The sequence below is a fragment of the Lineus longissimus genome, chromosome 18 (assembly GCF_910592395.1).
Source record: "Lineus longissimus chromosome 18, tnLinLong1.2, whole genome shotgun sequence".
NCBI lineage: Eukaryota > Metazoa > Nemertea > Pilidiophora > Heteronemertea > Lineidae > Lineus > Lineus longissimus.
Genome location: NC_088325.1, coordinates 2,137,501 through 2,160,553, shown reverse-complemented (window position 1 = coordinate 2,160,553; position 23,053 = coordinate 2,137,501). Strand labels below are relative to the sequence as shown.

General features: G+C 42.3%; 1 protein-coding gene across 12 annotated transcripts in view; it reads right to left on the bottom strand.

Annotated features, from left to right (window-relative positions):
• Window positions 1-4,072: 4,072 nt before the first annotated feature.
• LOC135502004 (brother of CDO-like) overlaps window positions 4,073-23,053 on the bottom strand; it is a 151,939-nt gene continuing 132,958 nt past the window's right edge. For 9 of the 12 annotated variants that reach the window (XM_064794423.1, XM_064794427.1, XM_064794425.1 and 6 more), the window contains 17 exons: window positions 22,593-22,883; window positions 21,475-21,627; window positions 20,845-20,988; window positions 19,926-20,210; window positions 19,084-19,239; window positions 17,692-17,709; window positions 16,164-16,382; window positions 15,038-15,310; window positions 14,018-14,527; window positions 12,952-13,349; window positions 11,726-11,945; window positions 10,951-11,313; window positions 9,849-10,114; window positions 9,142-9,253; window positions 7,838-7,909; window positions 6,987-7,448; window positions 4,073-6,255 (listed from right to left, as the gene is read on the bottom strand). In XM_064794423.1, the coding sequence (XP_064650493.1) occupies window positions 6,116-6,255; window positions 6,987-7,448; window positions 7,838-7,909; window positions 9,142-9,253; window positions 9,849-10,114; window positions 10,951-11,313; window positions 11,726-11,945; window positions 12,952-13,349; window positions 14,018-14,527; window positions 15,038-15,310; window positions 16,164-16,382; window positions 17,692-17,709; window positions 19,084-19,239; window positions 19,926-20,210; window positions 20,845-20,988; window positions 21,475-21,627; window positions 22,593-22,883 (4,082 nt within the window). In that variant the 3' untranslated portion in view covers window positions 4,073-6,115. The remainder of the gene's footprint in view (window positions 6,256-6,986; window positions 7,449-7,837; window positions 7,910-9,141; window positions 9,254-9,848; window positions 10,115-10,950; window positions 11,314-11,725; window positions 11,946-12,951; window positions 13,350-14,017; window positions 14,528-15,037; window positions 15,311-16,163; window positions 16,383-17,691; window positions 17,710-19,083; window positions 19,240-19,925; window positions 20,211-20,844; window positions 20,989-21,474; window positions 21,628-22,592; window positions 22,884-23,053) is intronic. The other 3 variants (XM_064794433.1, XM_064794434.1, XM_064794432.1) reach the window with 3 other exon arrangements.

Genomic DNA, 23,053 nt, shown 5'->3' with positions numbered 1-23,053 from the left:
GGATTCATCAGAAGTATGGCTTACGTGAGCAACTCATATTTCTGACCAGCTTTATTCTTGCGGGACCCATACCCAAGGGGATATGCCATTTGCTGGGTCCATTAGCTGATTGATATACGACGGTTGTAGCAGCTTCACATGGCGCTACTGCCCCCCCCCCCCCCCCCCGAGTCAGCTCTGCATTTGGCAACTGATAATACGCCCCATCTGAAGCATTAGGCCTTCATGATCTCAAATTCACCGTGGTATATTCAGCATAGGGCCTATCCCATGGTGAAATCAGAGTTGACAGCTCACCATGGTGAATGTAGAATTTCCCATGTTGACCATGGTGAAATATTCACCATCCCAATTCACCATGTGAATTAGTTAGTTTACCAAGGTGAATGGTGAAAAGGGGACACATTTTCCTAGGGGGGGGGGTTATCCATGTAGGAGGAACTGGCACCACGACCCCCCTTTGATGAAATAGCAAACATGACAGGACAAGAAAACCATATTTTTTACGCAGCGTCAGCTGTATTTATTTGAGACTTTGTTAAATTATGACATTTTTGACCGACTTTCTCCTCATTTCAGGGAACACATTTCATTATTGATAAAAACAGACTTGTTTACCTATAACACCAAAATGGACCAGTCCAATATTACAGAAATCAATTGATCTGGACTGTTTCATTCTAATGCTTTGGGGGGTTTCAAAGGAAGGTCTGTGAACTTTTTCGTGTAAAATAATCAATTTGACCATTGACGGTAGAGTCCATTTACCAAGTATTAGCACGTTTACAATTTTTGAACTTCCAAATTACCGAATTTATTCAAATGTTGTGAATTATTACTGTAAAATCGGTCAGATGCCATCTTGACTTTCTTGAATGCAGCACTACCTCTGTCATAATCAATGACAATGTAGGTGCTACAACATTGAAAGTCATGATGGTTCCTGACTGAGTTTACAGTTCCTTAATTTCCACCACAAAATTGATCCAATGTAACAACTTCTTCTCATGTTTTGCCAATTGGGAAATTAAAATTAACTATTCCCCTTATTTTCTCGGAAAACGTTGCCCAGCACCACACACTGCCACAGAACACACAACATTGGTGACATCAGAATACCTCCCTCAAGGGCAAAAATGAACTAACCCAACAAGGAGAGAATCAATGTCTGTGGAAAAACCTATTTCCACAACCAAGGGGTGACTGCATCAACAAGTGAAATGTGAGGCACGAAAGGGACAAACAAACCAGCCGTCTGTCCGTCCATACGTCTATCTGTTTGTCAGACAAAAACACTTAACGCCCTTCACAAAACTGGTTTAGAAAATTATCCCCGGGAATCTCCTAAGGTCTGCTACAAAGCCTGCTTCTAGATTCAAGTCACTTTCCCTACAGAATTCAACAAACATCTGATAAGTTTTGCTGTCTGTCCGTTCAGGATTGTTGTCCGTCCGTTCGTTCGACTGCCAATGAGATTCATATGACGACTTACTTTACAAAAATGATACTATACACATATTCCAGTTATGGGACAATTGTACATCTACACCAAGAGCCAGATTTATACAGTCTTTCTGCACATTTATTTCTTAATATTGAGTGTGCCTTCATCCAAGGGAACCAGCCTGGAATTCCAGTTAAAGGAGCAAGAAGTTTATCGAGAACTCCATTTAAAGGATGAGTAACAAAAGTCACTGTCTGTTGAAACTGCCAAGGAATAACACTGTTCCTCCTTTAAAGCAACCACTTAAAGGAGCAAGAAGTCTTATCAGGAATTCCACTTAAAGGATGAGAAGCAAAATTTATTCTCTGTTGAAATTTCCAGGCAACAACACTATTCCTCCTTTAAAGTATTTAAAGGAGTAGTGGCATAAATTACTGCCAGCGGTAACTATTGTATATACTATACCTGACAAGTAGTAACTTTCCCTACTCCTCCTTTAAGTCGACAGGCAATTTCTAACGATTTCTAACACCCGCGTTATGAAATTGTCCCAGTAGAAAAATGCTGTGCTATTAAGACCTGCACCTGTTTCCTCGGACCAAATAATGTGTTAGCTATGTATTGCTTTAATTTTCAGTTGGAGCCACTTATTGCTCTGTAATAAAATGATTGCATTGACACCCAAAATATAAAAGTTGCTTTCTACTTTCTACTTAAAGTTGCTTGTTAACCTGTATTTCGAAGTCCACATCTCTCGGCCGTTCCTCAAAACATTGTCATGCATCATACATCATTTTAAAGATAAATTTGTACAGAATTAGCAAGTAGCGAAAAGTCATTTTCAAGAAATTCACCCAGCATCCTTTTGCAAGAATGGTTCACAAATGGTTGCTAAGCCCCCCCCCCCCCCCATCCTGACAATATCAGGCCATCTCAATCGATACATATATTTAATCCCTCATGCATAAGGAGGAGTCATGTTGTGGGCCCTGTTTGCAAGAGGACACACATTCCACATTCCACATTCTACATTCCACAATCCACAATCCATAATCCACAATCCAAAATCCCACATTCCAAAATCCGACAATCCACAATCCGAACGAAACCCTCATAACGGTTCCAGGCTGGTTCCTTCAGATATAGACACCCCTTCTACCTCCTCACAACATACAGTAGAAATGAAAATATATACAAACTTAATTTGACGATTTGCACGTTCAGACAAACTTATAAATTAAAATACGTCCACTTTGTACACATTGCTCCATCACAAGTTGCAGTCAAAGTAGGCCTATGGCTTCTGTACTCAATATTATAAGGAGAAAGTGACCTCACGACATGGATACAGGACTCACTGAGCTAGCGATCCAATACAATACTGGTCCTTTCAGTTTGAAATCGACATGGAACGTGTACAGATGATAACTGCACTACGGCATTGTGTATAACTGCATTTCTATTTTCCTAGAAAACCAGTCATTACAAACCACGTAACCCTTATAAGTATATATCTACTCTTTTCACCCAATTAGCAATTGCAATTTTAAGTCAGTTCCGATTTGTACTTCCGCGTCTGCGCCTGACAGTCCAGAGACCTTCTCCGACCTCGACTTGAAATGGAGTTTATTATTTCTGAGCATCCCATGGATTATAATCATCATATCAAGTAGTTCCATCACAAAAATTCATCGTATTGTGCACACACAGACGAAAAACGAGAAACAGTCGCCGTCACGGAAAACGTCCTTGATCTGATTGGTCGAATTCCTGACAGGTTGCGTCAGCTGCATAGCCAAACTTTGGAGACTTTCTGAGAAGTTTGACCAAAATGCAGGTACACAATGGAACCTCTCTTTAGTGGACACCTCTCTTATAAAGACATCCACTCCTTAAGGAAATTCGTTTTGGTCCCAGATTGGTTGTTTCCATTCAATTTGACCTCTCTAATCAGGACACCTCTTTATAAAGGACAGAACTTGTCCATCCGGAGGGTGTCCTTAATAGAGAGGTTTTACTGTACTGTGCATGCGCAGATTAGATTGACCAATCAGAAATGTCCATTCTCCACAACTTTGGCGGTCGTTTTTGACTCGGTTGTCTGTGTGCATCGTATTATTGAGGTTTGAGAAAATTAGGCAAAGTTAGCATATTTTGCATTACATAAACTCTCACGACCAGAAACTATTTTGACAGGCAGTGAACAGTTGAACACATAGTGATGTCTGGTTGCCATGGCAACAAGTCATGTGATCATAAACAACCATTATTTTACATATAAGTATCAGAGCTCAAAATAAACCGTTCTGTAGATAATCTCAGTCTTATGGTATTTTAGAGGTTTTTTAACAATTAAGTAATGGGCTGTTCAAAAGAAATTATAATAAAATAACTGATAGTGGAGATATATACCATAAGAAGGAACAAAACCTAGTGTTTTCGTACGTCCCAAAATATCCCTAATATAAGTTTTTTAATCATAACTTCTTCACAAGAGTCACACAGCAGAAAGTCTGACAGAGGTGACATCAGAGTAATGTAACATCTTTCTACTGTCCAGTAAATTATTCCAATTCCTTGTTCACTAAGCTCAAAAAAGACTTTAACAATGTACACTAATTCTGTTTATACATATATCAAAAACAAATTGTGATGATGATTTTCAGTGAATTGTTACAAGATAAGTTGCAAATGGTTACCGGGCGCGGTGTGACTGGTTGCCAGGTATGTGGTAAATCCTTACCAGGCATGGTAGCTGGTTACTAGGCATGCGGTGAATCCTAGCAAGCCATGGTAACTGGTGACCAGGAATACGGTAAATTGTTACCGGTTTTGGTAAATGGTTACAAGGCATTGTAAAAGATTACCATGCCTGGAAGCGTTTTAATGTGCCCCATTTAATTGTTACCAGTCTCCAAGTTACCCAGCAACACAAAATGGTTACCAAACACACATGGTTGCCAGGCAACAAATATGGTTACCAAGTAACACAAACTGGTCGCCAAACACAAATGGTTGCTAGGCAACACAAGCAACATAAATGGTTACTAAGCAACACAAACGGTTACCAAGCAGCACAAAATGGTTGCTAATGATTTCTACATTACAGAATGTTCCAAAAAAATGGCAACAGGTACCAACAGCAATTAGTTAATGCGTCAGTCCGTTTTCTGTAAACAAAATGGTAAGTACACACAGCACCACTCATGTAAACAAGATCCAGTCGGGTCTGTCATGTGACAATATTATGCATAAATTATGCAAATGAGTAATTCCAAACTGCACAAATATCATCAAAGTTTGTTCAATATTTCACAAATGAAATAAATACATCGTTGCTATGACGATGTTTAGGCATTTACTAACAATGCATGGCACCTATTTGAACGTCCGTCCTGTCACTACACCAACATTATCAAGATAATTTTTCGTTTCCTAAAAACAAATGTCGTTCGAGAATCTCGTAAGAAAGCCAGGTTTAAAGCATCACAGGACAATGTTCAAGCAGGTTTCAGAAAAGTAGCTCATTTGCACCTGATCATACCTTTGAAGCCAAAGTGGACTGTTCCATCATAAGTCATTTTCAATTACAGGCAAGTCCATTCAGATCGTCGCAGGTATGACAGGCTAGTATCACAGGGTCCCTCAGAAGATATTATGCCGTATATTGCTTTCGTCCTGTTCTGTCTAAAAATTATCGCTGGCTTTTTATTCAATTCCACCCTAACCAGTCCAGAAATTATGCACACTTCACATTGGATACTCCACATCTCGAAAGGCACTAATTAGGGTGAAATGGAAATAATCTCATCTGTAGCCGAAAAACTCTGCTACATGAAAAATGTGACCCTAAAACTTTGACCAAAACGTACACAGCTGACTCCATTTCCGAAGAAAAAATGCATTTAAAAATCTTCGGGCTTTATCTACTGCTGTAGCTGGACACGTTGTCTCAAGTCAGTCACGAGCTGCCTCATCGTATTGCCATGGCAACAAGTAAACACTGAAACTACCATCAGTCGCAACCAGAGCCACCTAGTGCTTGTATACCACATCAATGCCTTCGTTTCGTTCTGTTTCGTTCTGTTCCATTCCAGCTTTTTCAGAATGCCCCAAGCAAAATTTGCGCTTATTTTTCCATAAGGACATTTCCGAAAATTTTCCTCACCAATTTTGTTAACCATCATCCTCGTATTCATTTTCATGACCACGTCTGGTGACATCCTTACTAAGTACCTTCCTTCTACAAATATGGTAATGATAACCTCCTGGTAATATCCATTACCATATCTTGAAACAGAATCCGACATGCTCAGTCTATTACCATATTTGGTAACAACACTTCCCAATCGTCAACATGGTAACAATAATTACCATTCACGGTAACAGCACTTCTCATGGTAAGATCAATTACCATTACCGCACCGCAGCCCTGGTCCAATAAATTACCAATCACGGTAACAACACTTCTCATGGTAAGTTCAATTACCATTACCGCATTGCAGCCTTGGTAACACCTGCGATCGTGAAACGTAACGGAATACCTCACGGTCGCGCTACCACATAGCATTGTTCCACCTTTGGGATACTCCTTCAGTAAACTATCCACAATGTGTCAACATGTCCCGAATTCGGCGATATATTTTAAACTATTCGAAACCCAAGACGAGTTTAGTCGAAGTTATAATCACTGTAATCGTGCACCTGGGGAATATCGGGACATATAACTGGACTTCGGCGATGGTAGGCCTCCTCGCGACGTAACGTGTCTAGCGATCGATATGTTAGACTGTGGTTATCAAGAGTACCATCTGAAACAGAAAACGGAAGTTTTAGACATTGGATAACAAGAGGCCCAAGAGTCTGGCACTCAGCTGGAATATAGCTCAAAATAGCATTCGAAAGACAGCACCCAGCCCATTGTGGTTCATATCCAAGGCATTTGTCATTGAATACGTTTTTTGGGGCAAAATCTTAACTTTTTGCGGGCAAAAACTTGAGTGAATTTTGTACGAGCAGCACAATGCTTCTCGATTTGCTAACACCTCAATTGGTATCAAATTAATTGATGCGTTGAGTCATTACTATGGAATTCCCATGTGCAAGCTTCTGAACGGAACCCTATTGTCCACATGTTAGTAGGCCGAATCTAGCTTACTTATATGCGTTAGAGTTTGAACAGTGAAAGAGAAAGCAAATTTTCATGGGCGGTAAACATGTACAGTAGAACCTCTCTATTAAGGAAACCCTCGGGATTGACAAGAAATGTCCTCAATAGAGAGGTGTCCTGATTAGAGAGGGAAAATCGAATGGAAACAAACACTTTGGGACCAAAACTGGTGTCCTTTATAGTGAGGTTGTCCTTAATAGAGAGTATGTCCTTAATAGAGAGGGTGTCCTTAATAGAGAGGTTGTCCTTAATAGAGAGTATGTCCTTAATTGAGAGGTTGTCCTTAATAGAGAGGTCGTCCTTAATAGAGATGTCTGCTGCAGATGAAAGCTGATAGTGCAAATTCACGTTAACCCCTTCTGTACCGCTTACCATTACTACTGTAATCTGTATTCGTTGACTGATCCTTCATATTGGATTTATCCCGACTTCGCCGTCGCCGTTTCTGTCGAACCTTCGGCGACGGCTCCGATAAATTATTACTATAAACGCCGCCCTGGTGGTCATGTGGCGAATGAGCCATTTGATGTGTCATTGAGTGATTCAACGAATGATTCAGCGAATGATTCGTAAAGTCTTGTTGCGACCGCGGCGTATAGTCGTACGGCGATTTAGGTATCTGGTCATGTGACCTTGAATACGAGCCGCCATATTGCGTCCCCATATTATGACAACTATCGTACGGGTCGTAATTTGGATTAAGTTGTTCGTGTGAGCGGTTTGGAATCCGGCTTGGATCCGGTGGTTCCGGTTTAAAGGTGCTTTGTCTTGTGTGGTGGTTCTGTCCGGTTGTGTACTGGAACTCCGGCGCCTGCACGCCATTATGAACATCCTCTGCAAGAGCAATTAATTACTAATTAATGATAATAATCACCTAATTGATCATTTCAATCAAAACAGTCAACATTAATTGTTTGAATGTTTTTGAATTCAGCTAATCAACATCAATTATAAAAGCAGACGTACTATTGTTTACAAATAAATGAATCGTGCAGACAAACAAGCAGGCAACTTCCTCTCCTATATTTTAGAAATCGCTGATCATGCAATTTTCATATTTTCAACGAAAATCGTTTGAAAATGTAAACATTTTTCATGCAATGCAAATTTTGATGCGAGACATGCAATTTTTGTAGTCGGATCCGAAATCGGCAAAAAATTTCAAAAAATTCCAACCGCCTGAGAATAAATGGAAAAGCCATTGAAACTAAAGCGGCCATTACCCGTATCAGAACCGTCTTGTTGCCGCGGAACCAGCAGGGGGTCTGAATTCATTAGCTCCTGATAGTGAGGGTCTGCAAGTGACAAAGCAGTGCATAGTGTCACAGTGAGGTTGACGTGGTACCAAGCGAGACGCATCAGTTTTTTACCAACAATGACTAGCCCCCTTGCTGTGTTTGGTGAGGCACCCAATACCCCCATTCTTAAACTAAATTTGCTGTTGACAATAGGTAGTCAAGTATCTACAGGGTGATCCAGAAAAATGTCTAGGGTGACTTTGGTCCAAAGGGACATTTTTCTGGGCAACCCTGTATATAAGTCAGGTTCACTAAACGCAGACAGATACATCAAGCAAAATGGATATTTTCACTAGGATCAACAATTAACTCGCTGACAAGATGGACACAACCATAAAAATGTTACGCGTGACGATTTTTAGACTAATCAAATTTGTTCCCAATTTCTTCAGCTATCAGTCTTGCATGCTCTGCCGTCACCATCACCAAAATCCAGTGGGTGTTCACAGTATGTAAGGTAAAGTGATACAGTTATAGCCCCTGTACAATTATAGGCCTTGTGCGCAGAGTAGCAAGCCACTGGCAGTAGACATAATGTACAGGTGTTATAATTGTACAGGGCTTTCATTGTATCACCTTGATGTATATCCCGTACAATTATAGCCAATACAGTGAGGAAACTAATCGCAGTAGACATTAAAGGCGTACACCGTTCTTTAAAAATTTTGAATTTGTAATTGAATTTGAAAATTTTCAATTGCTCAGCATTGCCTTTCTGTAGACAGATATACAAATACTATGAATACAAAGTTTCAACAATTTCGTATTCACAATAACTGCACTACGGCATTGTGTATAACTGCATTTCTATTTACCTGGACCACAAGTAATAACGAACGGTGTACCCCTTTAATGCGAACAGAGACTATAATTGTACCATCTTACCTTACCTCACAGTAACAATCAACCAAACAGTGAGAAACATACATGAAGGACAAAACACGTCACAAAACTGAAATTTTTTTTCAAAACGCATTTGAAACGAAAAAAAAAAAACCCTGAAAATTCCAGCAATTTTTAATCCACTTTTTGTACTTCTGAATTTTCACATGTTTTTTTTCAATTGCTTCAAAAATCTTGAAAATTCTAGGTTTTTAACTAAGAATGCTTTATGAGTGACTTGAACATCCAAGTTTGATGGATAAAATTCAGTTTTTGTCTTTATGAAACAGTACTTCATGCGTGGCCTCTGGAATTTTTTCGTGCCGACGATTGCTTCAATAAGTTACCTTGACTTTCATGGAAACTTGGTGGCCCGTGGCTCTGCCTTTCGAGACTATTATATATAACATCCCCATTCATGAGGATCTCCTGCAGATTGTGGGCAAGCTCCCCATTGGACTGAAAATGGAACGAGTAAAAATCCATTAGGTTACACACTAATAATTCAGTGTAAGGTTGCATAAATTAACCTGAATTTCTGATTCATGGTTTCAGTCTTCATATGGAGGTACAATAGAACCTCTCTATTAAGGACACCCTTGGGACTGACATTTTCTGTCCTTGACAGAGAGGTGTCCTGATTAGAGAGGTCAAATTGATTGGAAACAACCAATTTTGGACCAAGACTAGTGTCCTCAATAGAGAGGTTGTCCTCAATAGAGAGGTTGTCCTCAATAGAGAGGTGCCTGCTAAGGGAGGTTCACCTGTATCTTCCATCATAAAAACAATTTTTTTAACAAGTTATAAATATTTTCGGCATAAAGGGAAAATAATGACGGGGTTCAGTTCAATAGCCTGAATGTGGTCTCCTGGGGTCAAATTAACCCGTCACAAGCCAAGAAGTCGATTCTTGGGTAAAAAATGATAGAATTTAACCTCTCATGTATCAAACAATTCTGAGATGATCTCCAAGGTAACATAAGGTCACAACTTAAAGTGACACACACAAAACCTCATTAAAGGATCACTGGTAAAATCTCTAATCAAAATGTACCTTTATTGTCCCGTTCTGCTCTGGATAATGCTGGTGGTCCAACTGCGTCATTGGATTAACGCTAATATTCACTTTGCTCCCCTGTTGGTTCGGGAGGTAACCATTTCGTATACTCCCGTTAGCATTAGCGTAAATCCCGCCGCCATTTTGATGCGAGATTCCGTTCAGGGCGAATCCGCCATTCATGTATTTTTTACGTATATTATCGTTGTGGATACGTTGAGCAGGGTCATGGAATTTATGTCGCATACTAGCATCGAGCTCAGCTGAAATAGAGAGAATTACGATTTATCAATTGCATTTTCCGAGTTAAATCCTCGTTTTTAAGAAAAACAGACTTATGAGATTTCGGCCCGATTTCTCTTGGACACTTTCAGCAAGGTAATGATACCATTTCACAGTAATGTTTCTAGGCCCTGTGGTTAAAAGGTTGGTGCACTTGACTCAATAGGTTGGTGTACTTGACTCAAGAGGTTGGAGCGCTTGACTCAAGAAGTTGGTGTACTTGACTCAAGAGGTTGGTGTACTTGACTCAAGAGGTTGGAGCGCTTGACTCAAGAAGTTGGTGTACTTGACTCAAGAGGTTGGTGCGCTTGACTCAAGAGGTTGGAGCGCTTGACTCAAGAAGTTGGTGTACTTGACTCAAGAGGTTGGTGCGCTTGACTCGAGAGGCTGGTGCGCTTGACTCAATAGGTTGGTACGGTTGACTCTAGAGGTTGGTGCACTTGGCTCAATAGGTTGGTAGGCTTGACTCGAGAGGTTGGTGCGCTTGACTTGAGAAGTTGGTGCGCTTGACTCAATAGATTGGTGTGCTTGACTCGAGAGGTTGGTGCGCTTGACTAAAGAGGCTGGTGCGCTTGACTGCCTGTTGACAATCAGTCATGGTGCGTGGGTTCCATCCCTCACCGATACACATTCTTTCTTGAATGGTTAATAAAGGCCAAGCAGAGCATGGATTGCGAACGGTGCATGCATGAAAACGAACACTTGGAAATTATTCACAATGAAAGCAAGCATAAAGCAGTACGACAAGGTGAGGGAAGAGTTCCAGAGCATTCTCTGGCCTCCACCAGAAACGGCACTCTGGACACGGGCAAATTACCTTTAGCTCTAAACGTACCCATCATTCGACGCTGCTGTCGCTGTTTCAAACCGCACATGACCATGAAAATGACGAGCAGCAACATCATGACCCCTAGTACGATCCCGAGGACCATATACAAAAGCATCGAACTCGACTGCGTATTCATTTTCCTCTCGAACTGATCCTCTTCCTGTGTTTGCGTCGGGGTCAACTCGGGTTTTTCCTGTCCATCTTTATCATATGTGTTGATAACGTCGAATGTGTTGGCGTCGTACGGGACATTTTTGCGATTCGGCTTCTTCATGAAGGGATTTTCGTCAACAGGGACCCCGGGGTAGTAGTCAGTCTCGCCAGGGAAGGCACCGGAACTCCCAGATGATGCTGTCAATAGAAGAGTTTGATCTTTAAAAGTTTTCCAAGTTGACGATTTTGGGTTTATGGTCCAACCTCATCCGACCTGACACTTAAGCCTAGATCTTACAATAGGCCTGGTCTATCCCGAAACATTTCAGTAGGCCCCTGATGATCTAGACAATCAATTCTACAACCTCAGCATCAGTGGAAAAACCGAACCAAAAAAAACAGTAACGATACTTTGGGAAATTTTCATATTGAGGACACAGATTTCAGTCCCAAATAGATCATTTTCATTCAGTTTGACCTCTATAATCAGGACACCTCTCTATAAAGGACACCAATTCGCAATCCCAAGGGTGTCTCTAATACAGAGGTACTACTGAACAATCTATAGTTTAGTGCTTTGTAGGAGGAAACCGCAGACCCGTATTCTTACCCAGTGTTCTCTTTACGACAGTGTTACTGAAGTCGCTCTCTCCGGCCGAATTGAAACACTGCATCTTGATCTCGTACTCAGTATCTGGCCTCAACCGGTTAAGGACGTAATTAACGAGATTCCCGCCGAAGACTTCCTGTCGTTTGAATTCCTCCTGCGAACCGTACGGCTTGTAGAAGATAAAGAAACCCTCCACGGCTATCGTCCCGAGTGGCAGATACTGAAATCAGCAAAATATCAAATTTCGTTAAAGTGTTTTTTACTTTGATGACCTCTTGTCTCTTAACTGTTATAGTGTGCTAACAAATCACTTTAACAAGCCTTTTAACTTTAACAAATAGTAATGTTACACAGGAAATCAAATTCCTGGCCTTTTACATTCCTTCGAATGAGACTTAAAACCGAGGTTCCTTGTATTAAGTGTCCAAGCCAGAGCAAGCGAAAGACCCCACCAAGTGAGAAACATGAGTAGCTTGCGTGGACTCTACCTCTGGTCAGAGAAGATCCCACCAAGTGAGAAACAAGAGTAGCTTGCGTGGACTCTACCTCTGGTCAGAGAAGATCCCACCAAGTGAGAAACAAGAGTAGCTTGCGTGGACTCTACCTCTGGTCAGAGAAGATCCCACCAAGTGAGAAACAAGAGTAGCTTGTGTGGACTCTACCTCTGGTCAGAGAAGATCCCACCAAGTGAGAAACAAGAGTAGCTTGCGTGGACTCTACCTCTGGTCAGAGAAGAACCTACCAAGTGAGAAACAAGAGTAGCTTGCGTGGATTCTACCTCTCGTCAGAGAAGATCCCACCAAGTGAGAAACAAGAGTAGCTTGCATAGACTCTACCTCTGGTCGAAGACAGAGTCACTCAGCCAATAAACCCAACTGGTGCCTACCCCTAGTGGCACGCAAAGACCCCACCAAGTGAGAAACGTGAGTAGCTTGCGTGGACTCTACCTCTGGCTGAAGACAGAGTCACCAGACCGATAAACCCAACTGGTGCCTACCCATAGTGGCATGCTAAGACCCCACCAAGTGGGAAGTATGAGTAGCTTGTATGGACTCTACCTCTGGCGGAAGACAGAGTCACTCAGCCAATAAACCAAATTGGACCCTAACCGCAGTGGCACGTAAAAACACTCATACCGCCATGGAGGAGGAATACTCCCTGGAGTATGACCCCTCCAAGTGCAGAGCGAACGCTGAAGAAGAAGAAGAACCCAGCCGATTCCTTACCTTCCATCTTATAGCTACATCCGATGGCGACATACTCTTAGCTTCCACGATCACCGGACCAGCGACGGGAGGATGCTGACGCCGCGTCGGTTCAACACTCAATTTAAACCGGCCCGAACTCGGCCCCAACTTATTATCATTATTCGAATACACCGCTGCAATCCGGAATTTATAAGTCGCGCCGGGTTTCAGACCGGCGACTTCATATTGCCGCGTGACGGCAGATATGTCATCTTCGATCGTTTCCCAGCTGCCGCGTTTCTTGCTGTTCGAAAGTTCCCGATATTGGACGCGGAAAAACCTGATGCGTAATCCCTCGTTATCCGACACTGACCACTTGAGCATGACAGAATTGTCGGAGAGCTTTGTAACTTTCGGTTTAGAGGGCGGCACCAGTACTGCAAATAGAAAAATTGAAATTTGAAGTTATTTTGAAGGTAAATATAGTGGAACCTCTCTTAAAGGACACCTCTCTATTGAGGACACCCTCTCTATTAAGGACACCCTCTCTATTAAGGACACCCTCTCTATTAAGGACACCCTCTCTATTGAGGACACCCTCTCTATTAAGGACACTCTCTCTATTAAGGACATCCTCTCTATTAAGGACACTCTCTCTATTAAGGACACTGTATTTGGTCCGAAATTGGTCATTTCCATCAAAAGTTATCTCTATAATCAGGACACCTCTCAATTAAGGATAGCACTACTCAGTCCCCAAGGTGTCCTTAAAAGAGAGGTTCTACTCTATAAGACAGTTTCTGGAAATTCTAAGAAATTCAATTATAGAGTTTAAATGCCATGACACATGGCCTTTATAGTCAGTTGTGGTGAATATTTTGAGATTCTGCCGAAGAGCAGCACATCTGTTGACACTTTCAGAGATAAAGTACCATCATCTACAAGTTTTCAGAAAGTTTTCAGATCTACAACTTTTCAGAGTTTTCAGAGATTAGGAGACCATCATAAACGAACAAATGTCCAAGTCTCCAGACTGCTGAGGGTTAATGTCACTTGCAGACCTCTATCACCCCAAAAAATCTGTCACAAATAATAATAATTTCACCTTCTCCTGAACGATTCTTCTTCTTCTTACGGTCGCGATTCCTTCCGCGCTCTCGTTCCCTCTCTCGTTCAAGTTCCCGCTCTCGTTCCCTCTCACGGTCGCGCTCACGGTCGCGGTCGCGGTCCTTCTTCTTATTCTTATTCTTCCCACGTCGCCCGTCACTACCAAAAGGTGGCATCGTCACCCCGCCAGGCGGCGCACGCGTCGTAAGAAGGATAATATCGTCAGTATTTTCATTATAATCAAAATGCGTCAAATCTGTATCGAAAACACTCGGTTTCTTTGGCAGTTGCGGTTTCGCTGCACTGTTATTCGTTAAAATGACTCTCTCGATCATCTTCGATGTTGTTGTAGTCGTTGTTGAGCCATCTGTCGTATTCTGCTGAACTGGGTCCGAGGTTGCGTTTCCTGTCGGTGAGGACGTCGGGTTTGATTTGTCCTCCTTTGGGTTTAAGGGCGGAAAGACAGGGCCTGGCATCAGGTCTGGGATACCGATATTGACCAGGGAATCTGCAGGGAAATAGCGAGAGATGAAATACGGCTGTTACCATGACAACTGCTTATTTCAATGGGTTATGTTACTCAGCATCCATTTTTCAATATTCGATACTCAAATGAGTTCATCATTTACTGTTTTGGTTGCATTGACATGGGACCCCACTGTTGTTAGATCTATGATGAAATCCCCATCAATAGATCTACAATTGGCCATCGGTGGGTCTACCATGGGCCATCATAGTCTTTGATGGCCCATTACAGAATCTATGATGGATCCAAGATTAAACCGTGACATCCTTTAAGGCCAATTTCATTAAAGGATCACACCTCTAATTCTTACACTTGAATAGTTCCACACTAGACAACACGAGCGAAATTCACAGAATCTATGATGGATCCAAGATTAAACCGTGACCTCCTTTAAGGTCAATTTCATTAAAGGATCACACCTCTAATTCTTACACTTGAATAGTTCCACACTAGACACCACGACCGAAATTCGCTTTTAGAAAATTCACCAACCTGTCACTTCGACGAAGGCGTTCGCCGTGCTGAATCCAAGCTGATTGGACGCCAAGCACATGTACTCGCCCGAATCAGTCAACTGTACGTTATCAATCTGGAGTGAATCGGCGGATGACACCTCATGGCGTTCGTTAAGGGCGTAATCGATGGGGGTGCCATCTTTTAGCCAGGAGACGACATCGGCGTCCTCGGTGAGGCAGAGAAGAGTGACCGTCTGACCCTCGGAGACGGTGGTGTTGGACGGCCCGATGTTGATGCTCGGCCGAGTGACTGGAATAATAAAATCAGCATTGATAAAGTGATCTCGTTAAAGGGAACTGGAACCGCCAAGCCAGTTCGTATGACCTCGTTTTCATTTCCCGCGTATCGGGTGATCAGAACGAGGCATGAATGAAACATGGCGCCTAGCTGTCAATCATTGAGTGACGTCACCACTATGGAATTTACTACGAAAACTCATGAATGAAAGATCGCATGACTCACGTGATTCTCACATGATTCTCAATAATAACAAATTGAACTGCGCATGCTCGGGCACTGGGGGCGGAGCTACAAATCTGAACTCGAATAGGAAGTTGGAAGTTTGACTTTCTCGGGCGGTGAAAGTCGAAAAAAAGAATAAATTGCTCGGCGGTTCCAGTTCCCTTTAACCTCTGACCCCATTTAGATGAAGGCCACAAGGAAAAGGCAAACCTAATTTACATCCTTAGATGCTAGTGTAATATATATGAGCTATATGTGTTTATTTATCAGTTAAACTAGTAATTAAGTAATTAAGCCAATTAGAAGCCAGTTTACAATATTATAATTAGATTGGTGATGTCATTACCCAAATATGGTATTTGTCAACAATCAAACATGTGGGTTTGCTGTGATTTGTGACTTGCGTCATTTCAAGGATTCAGAGTCCAAGTGTGAAGAGAACAAGTTGTGTTTTTATCTAAGAGCTGTGATCTCTCAGTTATTTTCATAAGGATTACACTAGCATCTTCTACAAGTTCAGAAACTACAATTTTATGCGAAGGACTTATACCCATATCCAGGAGAACCTGCACCAAAATTGCTTCGCAAGTAAAAAGGCCTCAACAAAACAAAGGGACGTTCATCCCTGGAGTAAACTTACCAGCACTATGATTCGGCTCATGATCCGGCGCGATTGCCTGCGGCTTGACCGTAGCGCCATCCTTGTCAGACTCCGCCTTGATAGCGGGCGGGAGGGGCGTCTTGCGCTTCTTGACGCGTAGCCAGGCAGCGGCGGTTGCCATGCCGATTCTGCTCTGAGCCATGCACTGGTAGAAGCCGGCTTGGTTCAGGCTCACTTGGTGTAAGGTCAAGGTCGTCTCTGAAAACGAAAAAATTGATATTGAGCAAATTCTCAATTTGTGCCAAGATGCCCAGAAAATAATCGAATAGTCATCTTAATCTGTGACAATTATTACAAAAGTCATATGATGAGATTAGAAGAAATTTTTGTTTCAATATGAAATATTTAGTTATGAGGTCGGAGGGTCAATTGTAAAGCAGTGGGAACTGCAGACCCCAGATGATAATTCTGTTGTCAGCCTCTCTACGCTTTTAAAATGGCTTCTACATCCCACAAGAACGCCATCAAGAGGCCATGAATTGAACCAACAATCTCTGATGTAGCTAACAGGCATCCAAAGTGGTGGCCATTTTTAGCACAGTTTGAAATACTTCAATGTAAATAGTTCAACTGCTACACAGCCCCCCCCCCCCCAGTAATTTAAGACAGCTCTCATAAGCAATACAATTGAAAAAATGTCCGAAAGCAATTCATTTGGAATGAGCTCTTGAAAGCAATACAATTGAAATGAGCTCCCAAAAGCAATACAATTGGAATGGGCTCTCAAAAGCAATACAATTGAAATGAGCTCCCAAAAGCAATATAATTGGAATGAGCTCCCAAAAGCAATATAATTGGAATGAGCTCTCAAAAGCAATACAACTGGAATGAGCTCCCAAAAGCAATACAATTGAAAAAATGTCCGAAAGCAATTTATTTGGAATGATCTCTTGAAAGCAATACAATTGAAATGAGCTCCCAAAAGCAATACAATTGGAATGGGCTCTCAAAAGCAATACAATTGAAATGAGCCACCAAAAGCAATACAATTGGAATGAGCTCTCAAAAGCAATACAATTGGAATGAGCTCTCAAAAGCAATACAATTGGAATGAGCTCTCAAAAGCAATACAACTGGAGTGAGCTCTTGAAAGCAATACAATTGGAGTGAGCTCTTGAAAGCAATACAACTGGAATGAGCTCTCAAAAGCAATACAATTTGAATGAGCTCTTCAAAGCAATACAACTGGAATGAGCTCTTGAAAGCAATACAACTGGAATGAGCTCTCAAAAGCAATACAATTAGAATGAGCTCTCAAAAGCAATACAATTGGAATGAGCTAAATTGGAATGCTTAACAGATACCGTTGCCATGCGTAACAAAAAAGGACTTCCAAACAGTCATCTTGAGCCACAACACACTCGCATCAGAGTCACAAAGCAAATGTAAGAGTAAAGGTTGACATTGTCAGACTTAAGGCAAACCAACATCTGACTGGGCAACAAAAAATGAGTAATATTTGTACATAAGCCATCCCACAACCATCGCAAGCCACACCGACTCTTACCATTGCTTGGACCAAGTTCTGTGAGGGAAATAACCACGTAAGAAATGGGTTAGAAATAAGTACAGTAGAACCTCTCTATTAAGGACACCTTCAGGACTGACAAGTGCTGTCCTTATTGGAGAGGTATCCTGATAAGAGAGGTCAAATTGAATGGAAACAACCAATTTGGGACCACAACTGGTGTCCTTTATAGAGAGGTTGTCCTTAATAGAGAGGTGTCCGCTAAGGGAGGTTCCACTGTACAGGGGAACATGGTTAATGAATGTTAGAGAGGAAAGGGAAAAATCTTCATCAATCAATCAGTCAGTCAATTAATCAATCAACAAAATGTATTTGTTATCATTAGGCTGCGATTGGACTCTTCCCTTGTAGACTTGTGGCATTGTTCCATAGTCTCCCTGGTACAACCAAAACATACATCCAGTAAGCCAAACAAGGGTTCATTCTGTGTGTGGTGCGTCACAAGGTCACAAGCAAAAACGCCACAAATGACCAGTCTATCGATATACACCAATAGAGGTCTCTCTACTTGTGGTTTTCTGACACATAACATGGCGGAACCAAAGAGGGAAGGAGTTGTCTGTCATTATGATTATGACTAATGAGCTGTTTATGAGACAGGACCAGGTACTGCTTTTCTAAATGACTAACTACGGATTGGAAACTATTTGATTGTTTAACTACAGTGCTGGTTAAAGTGAATTTCGCAGGAGTGATACAATGGGTGATATGAATAAAGAGTAGTAAATGCTTTTATCTAAAACTCCATGTACATTTACACTTGGCCTCTCTGTACAAAATTGAAGTAAAAGCATTTGCTAGTCTTTATTCATGTCACCCAATGTCCTTCCATTCCCACGCCTCAGTCGGTAGCAAAACAACTGATGCATCGAGTCATTACTGTGGAATTCCCATCCACGAGTTTCTGAAAAGAACCGTCTTGTCCACATGATCAGCAGGCTGAATCTAGCTAACTGATCTACGCCAGAGTTTTGAACAGGAATTAAGAAGGGGGGGGTTTATGTTGGCGAAGAAAATGTAAAAGTTGGCTCAAACACTGACAGTGCAAAATTCACGTTAAAGGGAATTTCACACAACCAGCCATTCAGCCTACTTTTTCTAGGCGGTGAAAATGAACCTTCTCACTTCATGTTTAAAAGTGTGGCGCAGATCCGTTAACTAGACTCGGCCTGATGGACATGTGGACAGAGGGCCTACAATAGGGTTACATTCAGAAACTCGGATATGAGTTGAAAATGCAGTAGCTTTGATACCCACTGAGGCACCTTAAGGGCATTGTATGGCTTGTGCGAAATTCGCTTTAAGGCAAGAGACAGACTAGGAATGATCTTGAGAAACTACAACCAAGTTCCGCAATCGACAAGCTCTTACCTGTTATCGAGACGGCGCTATCCCTGAACACGGGCTGCCCGTTGTACAACCAACTTGTCTTAACCTTTGGCTTCCCCGTCGCTAGGCAGTTAAACACAACAGTGTCGCCCTCAGTAACTGTTTGGTCACTAGGGGGCGTGTCGATGGTTGGCATTTCTGTGGAGAGAAATTTGAAAAATGTTGTCATGATTTTAAAAGTATCAGAAGCACTTCTAGATCTCATAGATTTCTCTTTATATTACTATGGAGAGGTATACCGGCCAAAGGACACCACTGTGACAAAGCTCTCGGGTTCTGATCCTGCTCCCTTACGAGGAATACTGGCCAAAGGACACCACGTGATCACAAAGCTCTAGGGCTCTAATCCTGCTCCCTTATGAGGAATACTGGCAAAAGGACACCACGAGATCAAAAACCTTTGGGGTTCTGATCCTTCTCCCTTATGAGGAATACTAGCCAAAGGTCACCACGTGATCACAAAGCTCTGGGGCTCTGATCCTTTTCCCTTATGAGGTATACCGGCCAAAGGACACCACGTGATCACAAAGCTCTGGGGCTCTGATCCTGCTCCCTGATGAGAAAATGAGAGGAATACTGGTCAAAGGACACCACGTGATCACAAAGCTCTGGGGCTCTGACCCTGCTCCCTCATGAGAAATTGAATGGAATACTGGCCAAAGGACACCACCCTGACCACAAAGCTCTGGGGCTTGCAACACTGTCCACACTTTGTACAACTCTTTGTCATGAGACACACCAGAGAAGCTGTGAACCTATTTCCATCTGACTAGTATATTCAGACTCTGACATTCAGCAATCATGCACACTCCTCCGCAACCTACCTAACACCTCCACCACAGCAACACCTGTTGCCTGCATCCCCTGACCATTCTCCGCCTGACATATATACGTCCCCGCATCCTCCAACCGAATATCCACCAATAGAAGATTCCCCATCATCTGTTCGTATCGCCCCTCGGGTAAAACGTCGCCATATTTGATCCAGTTTACGACCGGTACGGGCGCGCCATTCATCACACATTCTAGCGTCAAGTTGCTGCCTATTCGAGCTGCGGATTTCTTTGGGGGGGCCTGGATGACCCTGGGTGGTGCGTTGATGACAGGATCTGAAAAAGGGAAAATATTATAGATAAGCGCACCACACAGGGGGCGGTTTTGACCTGAGGCCTTTTTGACCAAGGGCAGTTTCGGCTGGTAAGCGGCCGAGAGGCTCCATGATACCATGTGCCCATCACAAACTGCGAATATTCCACATTTACAGGGTTCTTTTCATTGTCCAGACTGGAACCTTGGCACAAGGTAAAAGGGCTCTTGATTTTACATTTCATTCAAAGGTTGAGGCATTCGAAGTCCAGTGAATTTGCCAAGGGGTGAAAGGAGCGTGTCCGAAATAAGACTGACTGCAAACTATTAGAACAATCCTGCAGGATATCAAACCCAATATGTTCATATTATGAGTACAGATAGCTCAATCACAGGACCCCTTTTAACATACGGCCAACACCAAGTGTTTCGATTAAAATTATAGTCTGCCGGGCTGTTGCTGGAGCCGCGAAAGGCTCATCAGGCCAAAGCTTATCCTGGATTCCCTAGCCTCAAGCGACTAGGGGTATCACTCTGCCTGGATAGGATTCCGGTCCTTCACAGGTTAACTTCCCAGGCAAGCTGATATCCCAAACTGATTGCATTATACCAAGAGTTAACAAAGACTAATCTTCGTGAATTCTTGGTTATACTTACTTAGTATTCTGAGGGTGACTTTCTGAAATGCCCCTCGTAACTTTCCCGTGATGGGATTCTCCGCTCGGCAGATGTACGTGCCCTGGTCAATGGGTCGAGCATCCTCAATTTGTAACGCACCAGATGGTAAGATTTTATGGCGAACTGAAAAAGATCAAAAATCGAAATGAGATCGAAATGACGTTTCATATAGCGCGATGAATGTGAATTGTTTGTACCAAAGTTTTGATTCATGAAGATCTACGAGATTCAGCCTCAACCAATCGACGACGATGCTAACCCTCTCAGTCTCAAGCAAACAAATAAAAGCTTTATATATCTAGTTGCAGACGTAACCAAGATCACGAGACATCCCCTCAGATAGTCAAAGGGATTGACCTTGACCTCAAGTATTGACCGACCTTGACCTTGACTTCTTGAGTATAGATCGACCTTGACTTGAGTATTGATTGACCTTAACCTTGAGTATCGATTGACCTTGACCTGGAGTAGTGACCGTGACCATTGACCTCGATCTTGAGTATTGATTAACCTTGACCTTAAGTAGTGACCTTGACTTTGAGTATTGATCGACCTTGATCTTGAGAACTGATTGACCTTTACCTCTGGTGATGACCTTGACCCACTTACCTGAATATTCATTGTCTATGACTGTGGAATTGACCTCGAACGTCAAGATAGGGCTCGGTGACGACTCTGGTGGAACACACGGTACCAGCGCCACGTTCCCCTTCGTTGCGTTTACTATGATATCGGGAAGATTCCGATCAAAACGATCGATATCTGGAGAGGAAGAACAAGAGTTAAGTGCCTTTTCCAAGGAGATAGTCATATTGGATATTCCTTTTAAAATTTCACTAGTCTGTCATCGTCCTCTTCAAACCTGACGACCTGTAAAAGACGCTTGGATTGATGAAAATCCCGAAAGTGCTCAAGATTAGGAACTTTGGAATCGGCCGATTGCATTTCAATCGTCCAAGAATGAACTTGACTAGTCTGAAGTTGGCACTTGCTAAGTGTAAATGTCTCAGTCAGTAAGTTCTCTCAATTACTCTAAATTTTGATGTTTGGTTCCACCCCCAGATGCCAGGTGGCAGCACTTGCGTTAGCGCCAGTTGTAATTAGGGCAATAGCACTTTCTAAATAGGTAATTCCCATTGAAATTTACCTCTCTAATCAGGACACCTCTCATTAGAGGACAGCATTTGTCAGTCCCTTTCAGATTCTACTTTAACCCTCAATTATAAAGCATATAATGGTCCAAGCTTTTTTACTCAGCCATAAAATATAATTTGTGACCCGTTCCAGCAAAACCAGTCGGATGTCGCTCTGAGCTTGGCAGGTTGAGACGGACGTTTGTTCATTTCACTATTGTCTGCCTTTTGTGAAATCTGACGACATCAATTTCTTCTGTCATCTCCAGGTGTCATCTAGGCTCATCTTATGTGCGACATGCGACTGGTTTTGCTAGAACGGGTCACATTTGTGACCCGCTCTACCAAAACTAGGCGCTTGTCGCATCTGAACTTGACAGGTTGATACGGACTTGTTGTTCATTTCCCTATTGTAGACCTTTTGTGAAATGTGACCAAATCAGTTTGTAATAGATTTCACAAAAGGTCTACAATAGGGAAATGAACAACAAGTCCGTATCAACCTGTCGAGTTCAGATGCGACAAGCGCCTAGTTTTGGTAGAGCGAGTCACATTTACCCACTTTTTTTACTTAAGCAATAAAATATAACTTACCTGCTTTTTGAACTTCAGCCACCAAACTGGCCACAGCACCTATAGAAGTATTAGCAACACACTGATATTTCCCCGCGTGAGGTTTATGTCGTTTCGAATGTTTAAAAGATTTTATATGTAACGTCCCGCCATTTATTATCACGCCCTCGTCTTCGTTAGTCTCTATAAAGTCGCCGTTATATTTCCATCGTATCCGCGCGGCTGGTAAGTCTACAGTGCAGCGGAGGACGACCTTCCCGCGCGCTTTCACTATGACTGACTCTGGTTCTTTGATGAATTTTGGAATTTCATCTGTAAAGAGAAAGATGAGAAAATACTAAGTATGATATTTCAGATTTTGATGAAGTTTGATCTGAAAATATAATCATGTTGCTTTGAATGATGAAGAAGATGATGTTGGTGGTGTTGGTGGTGTTGGTGGTGGTGTTGGTGGTGGTGTTGGTGGTGGTGTTGGTGGTGGT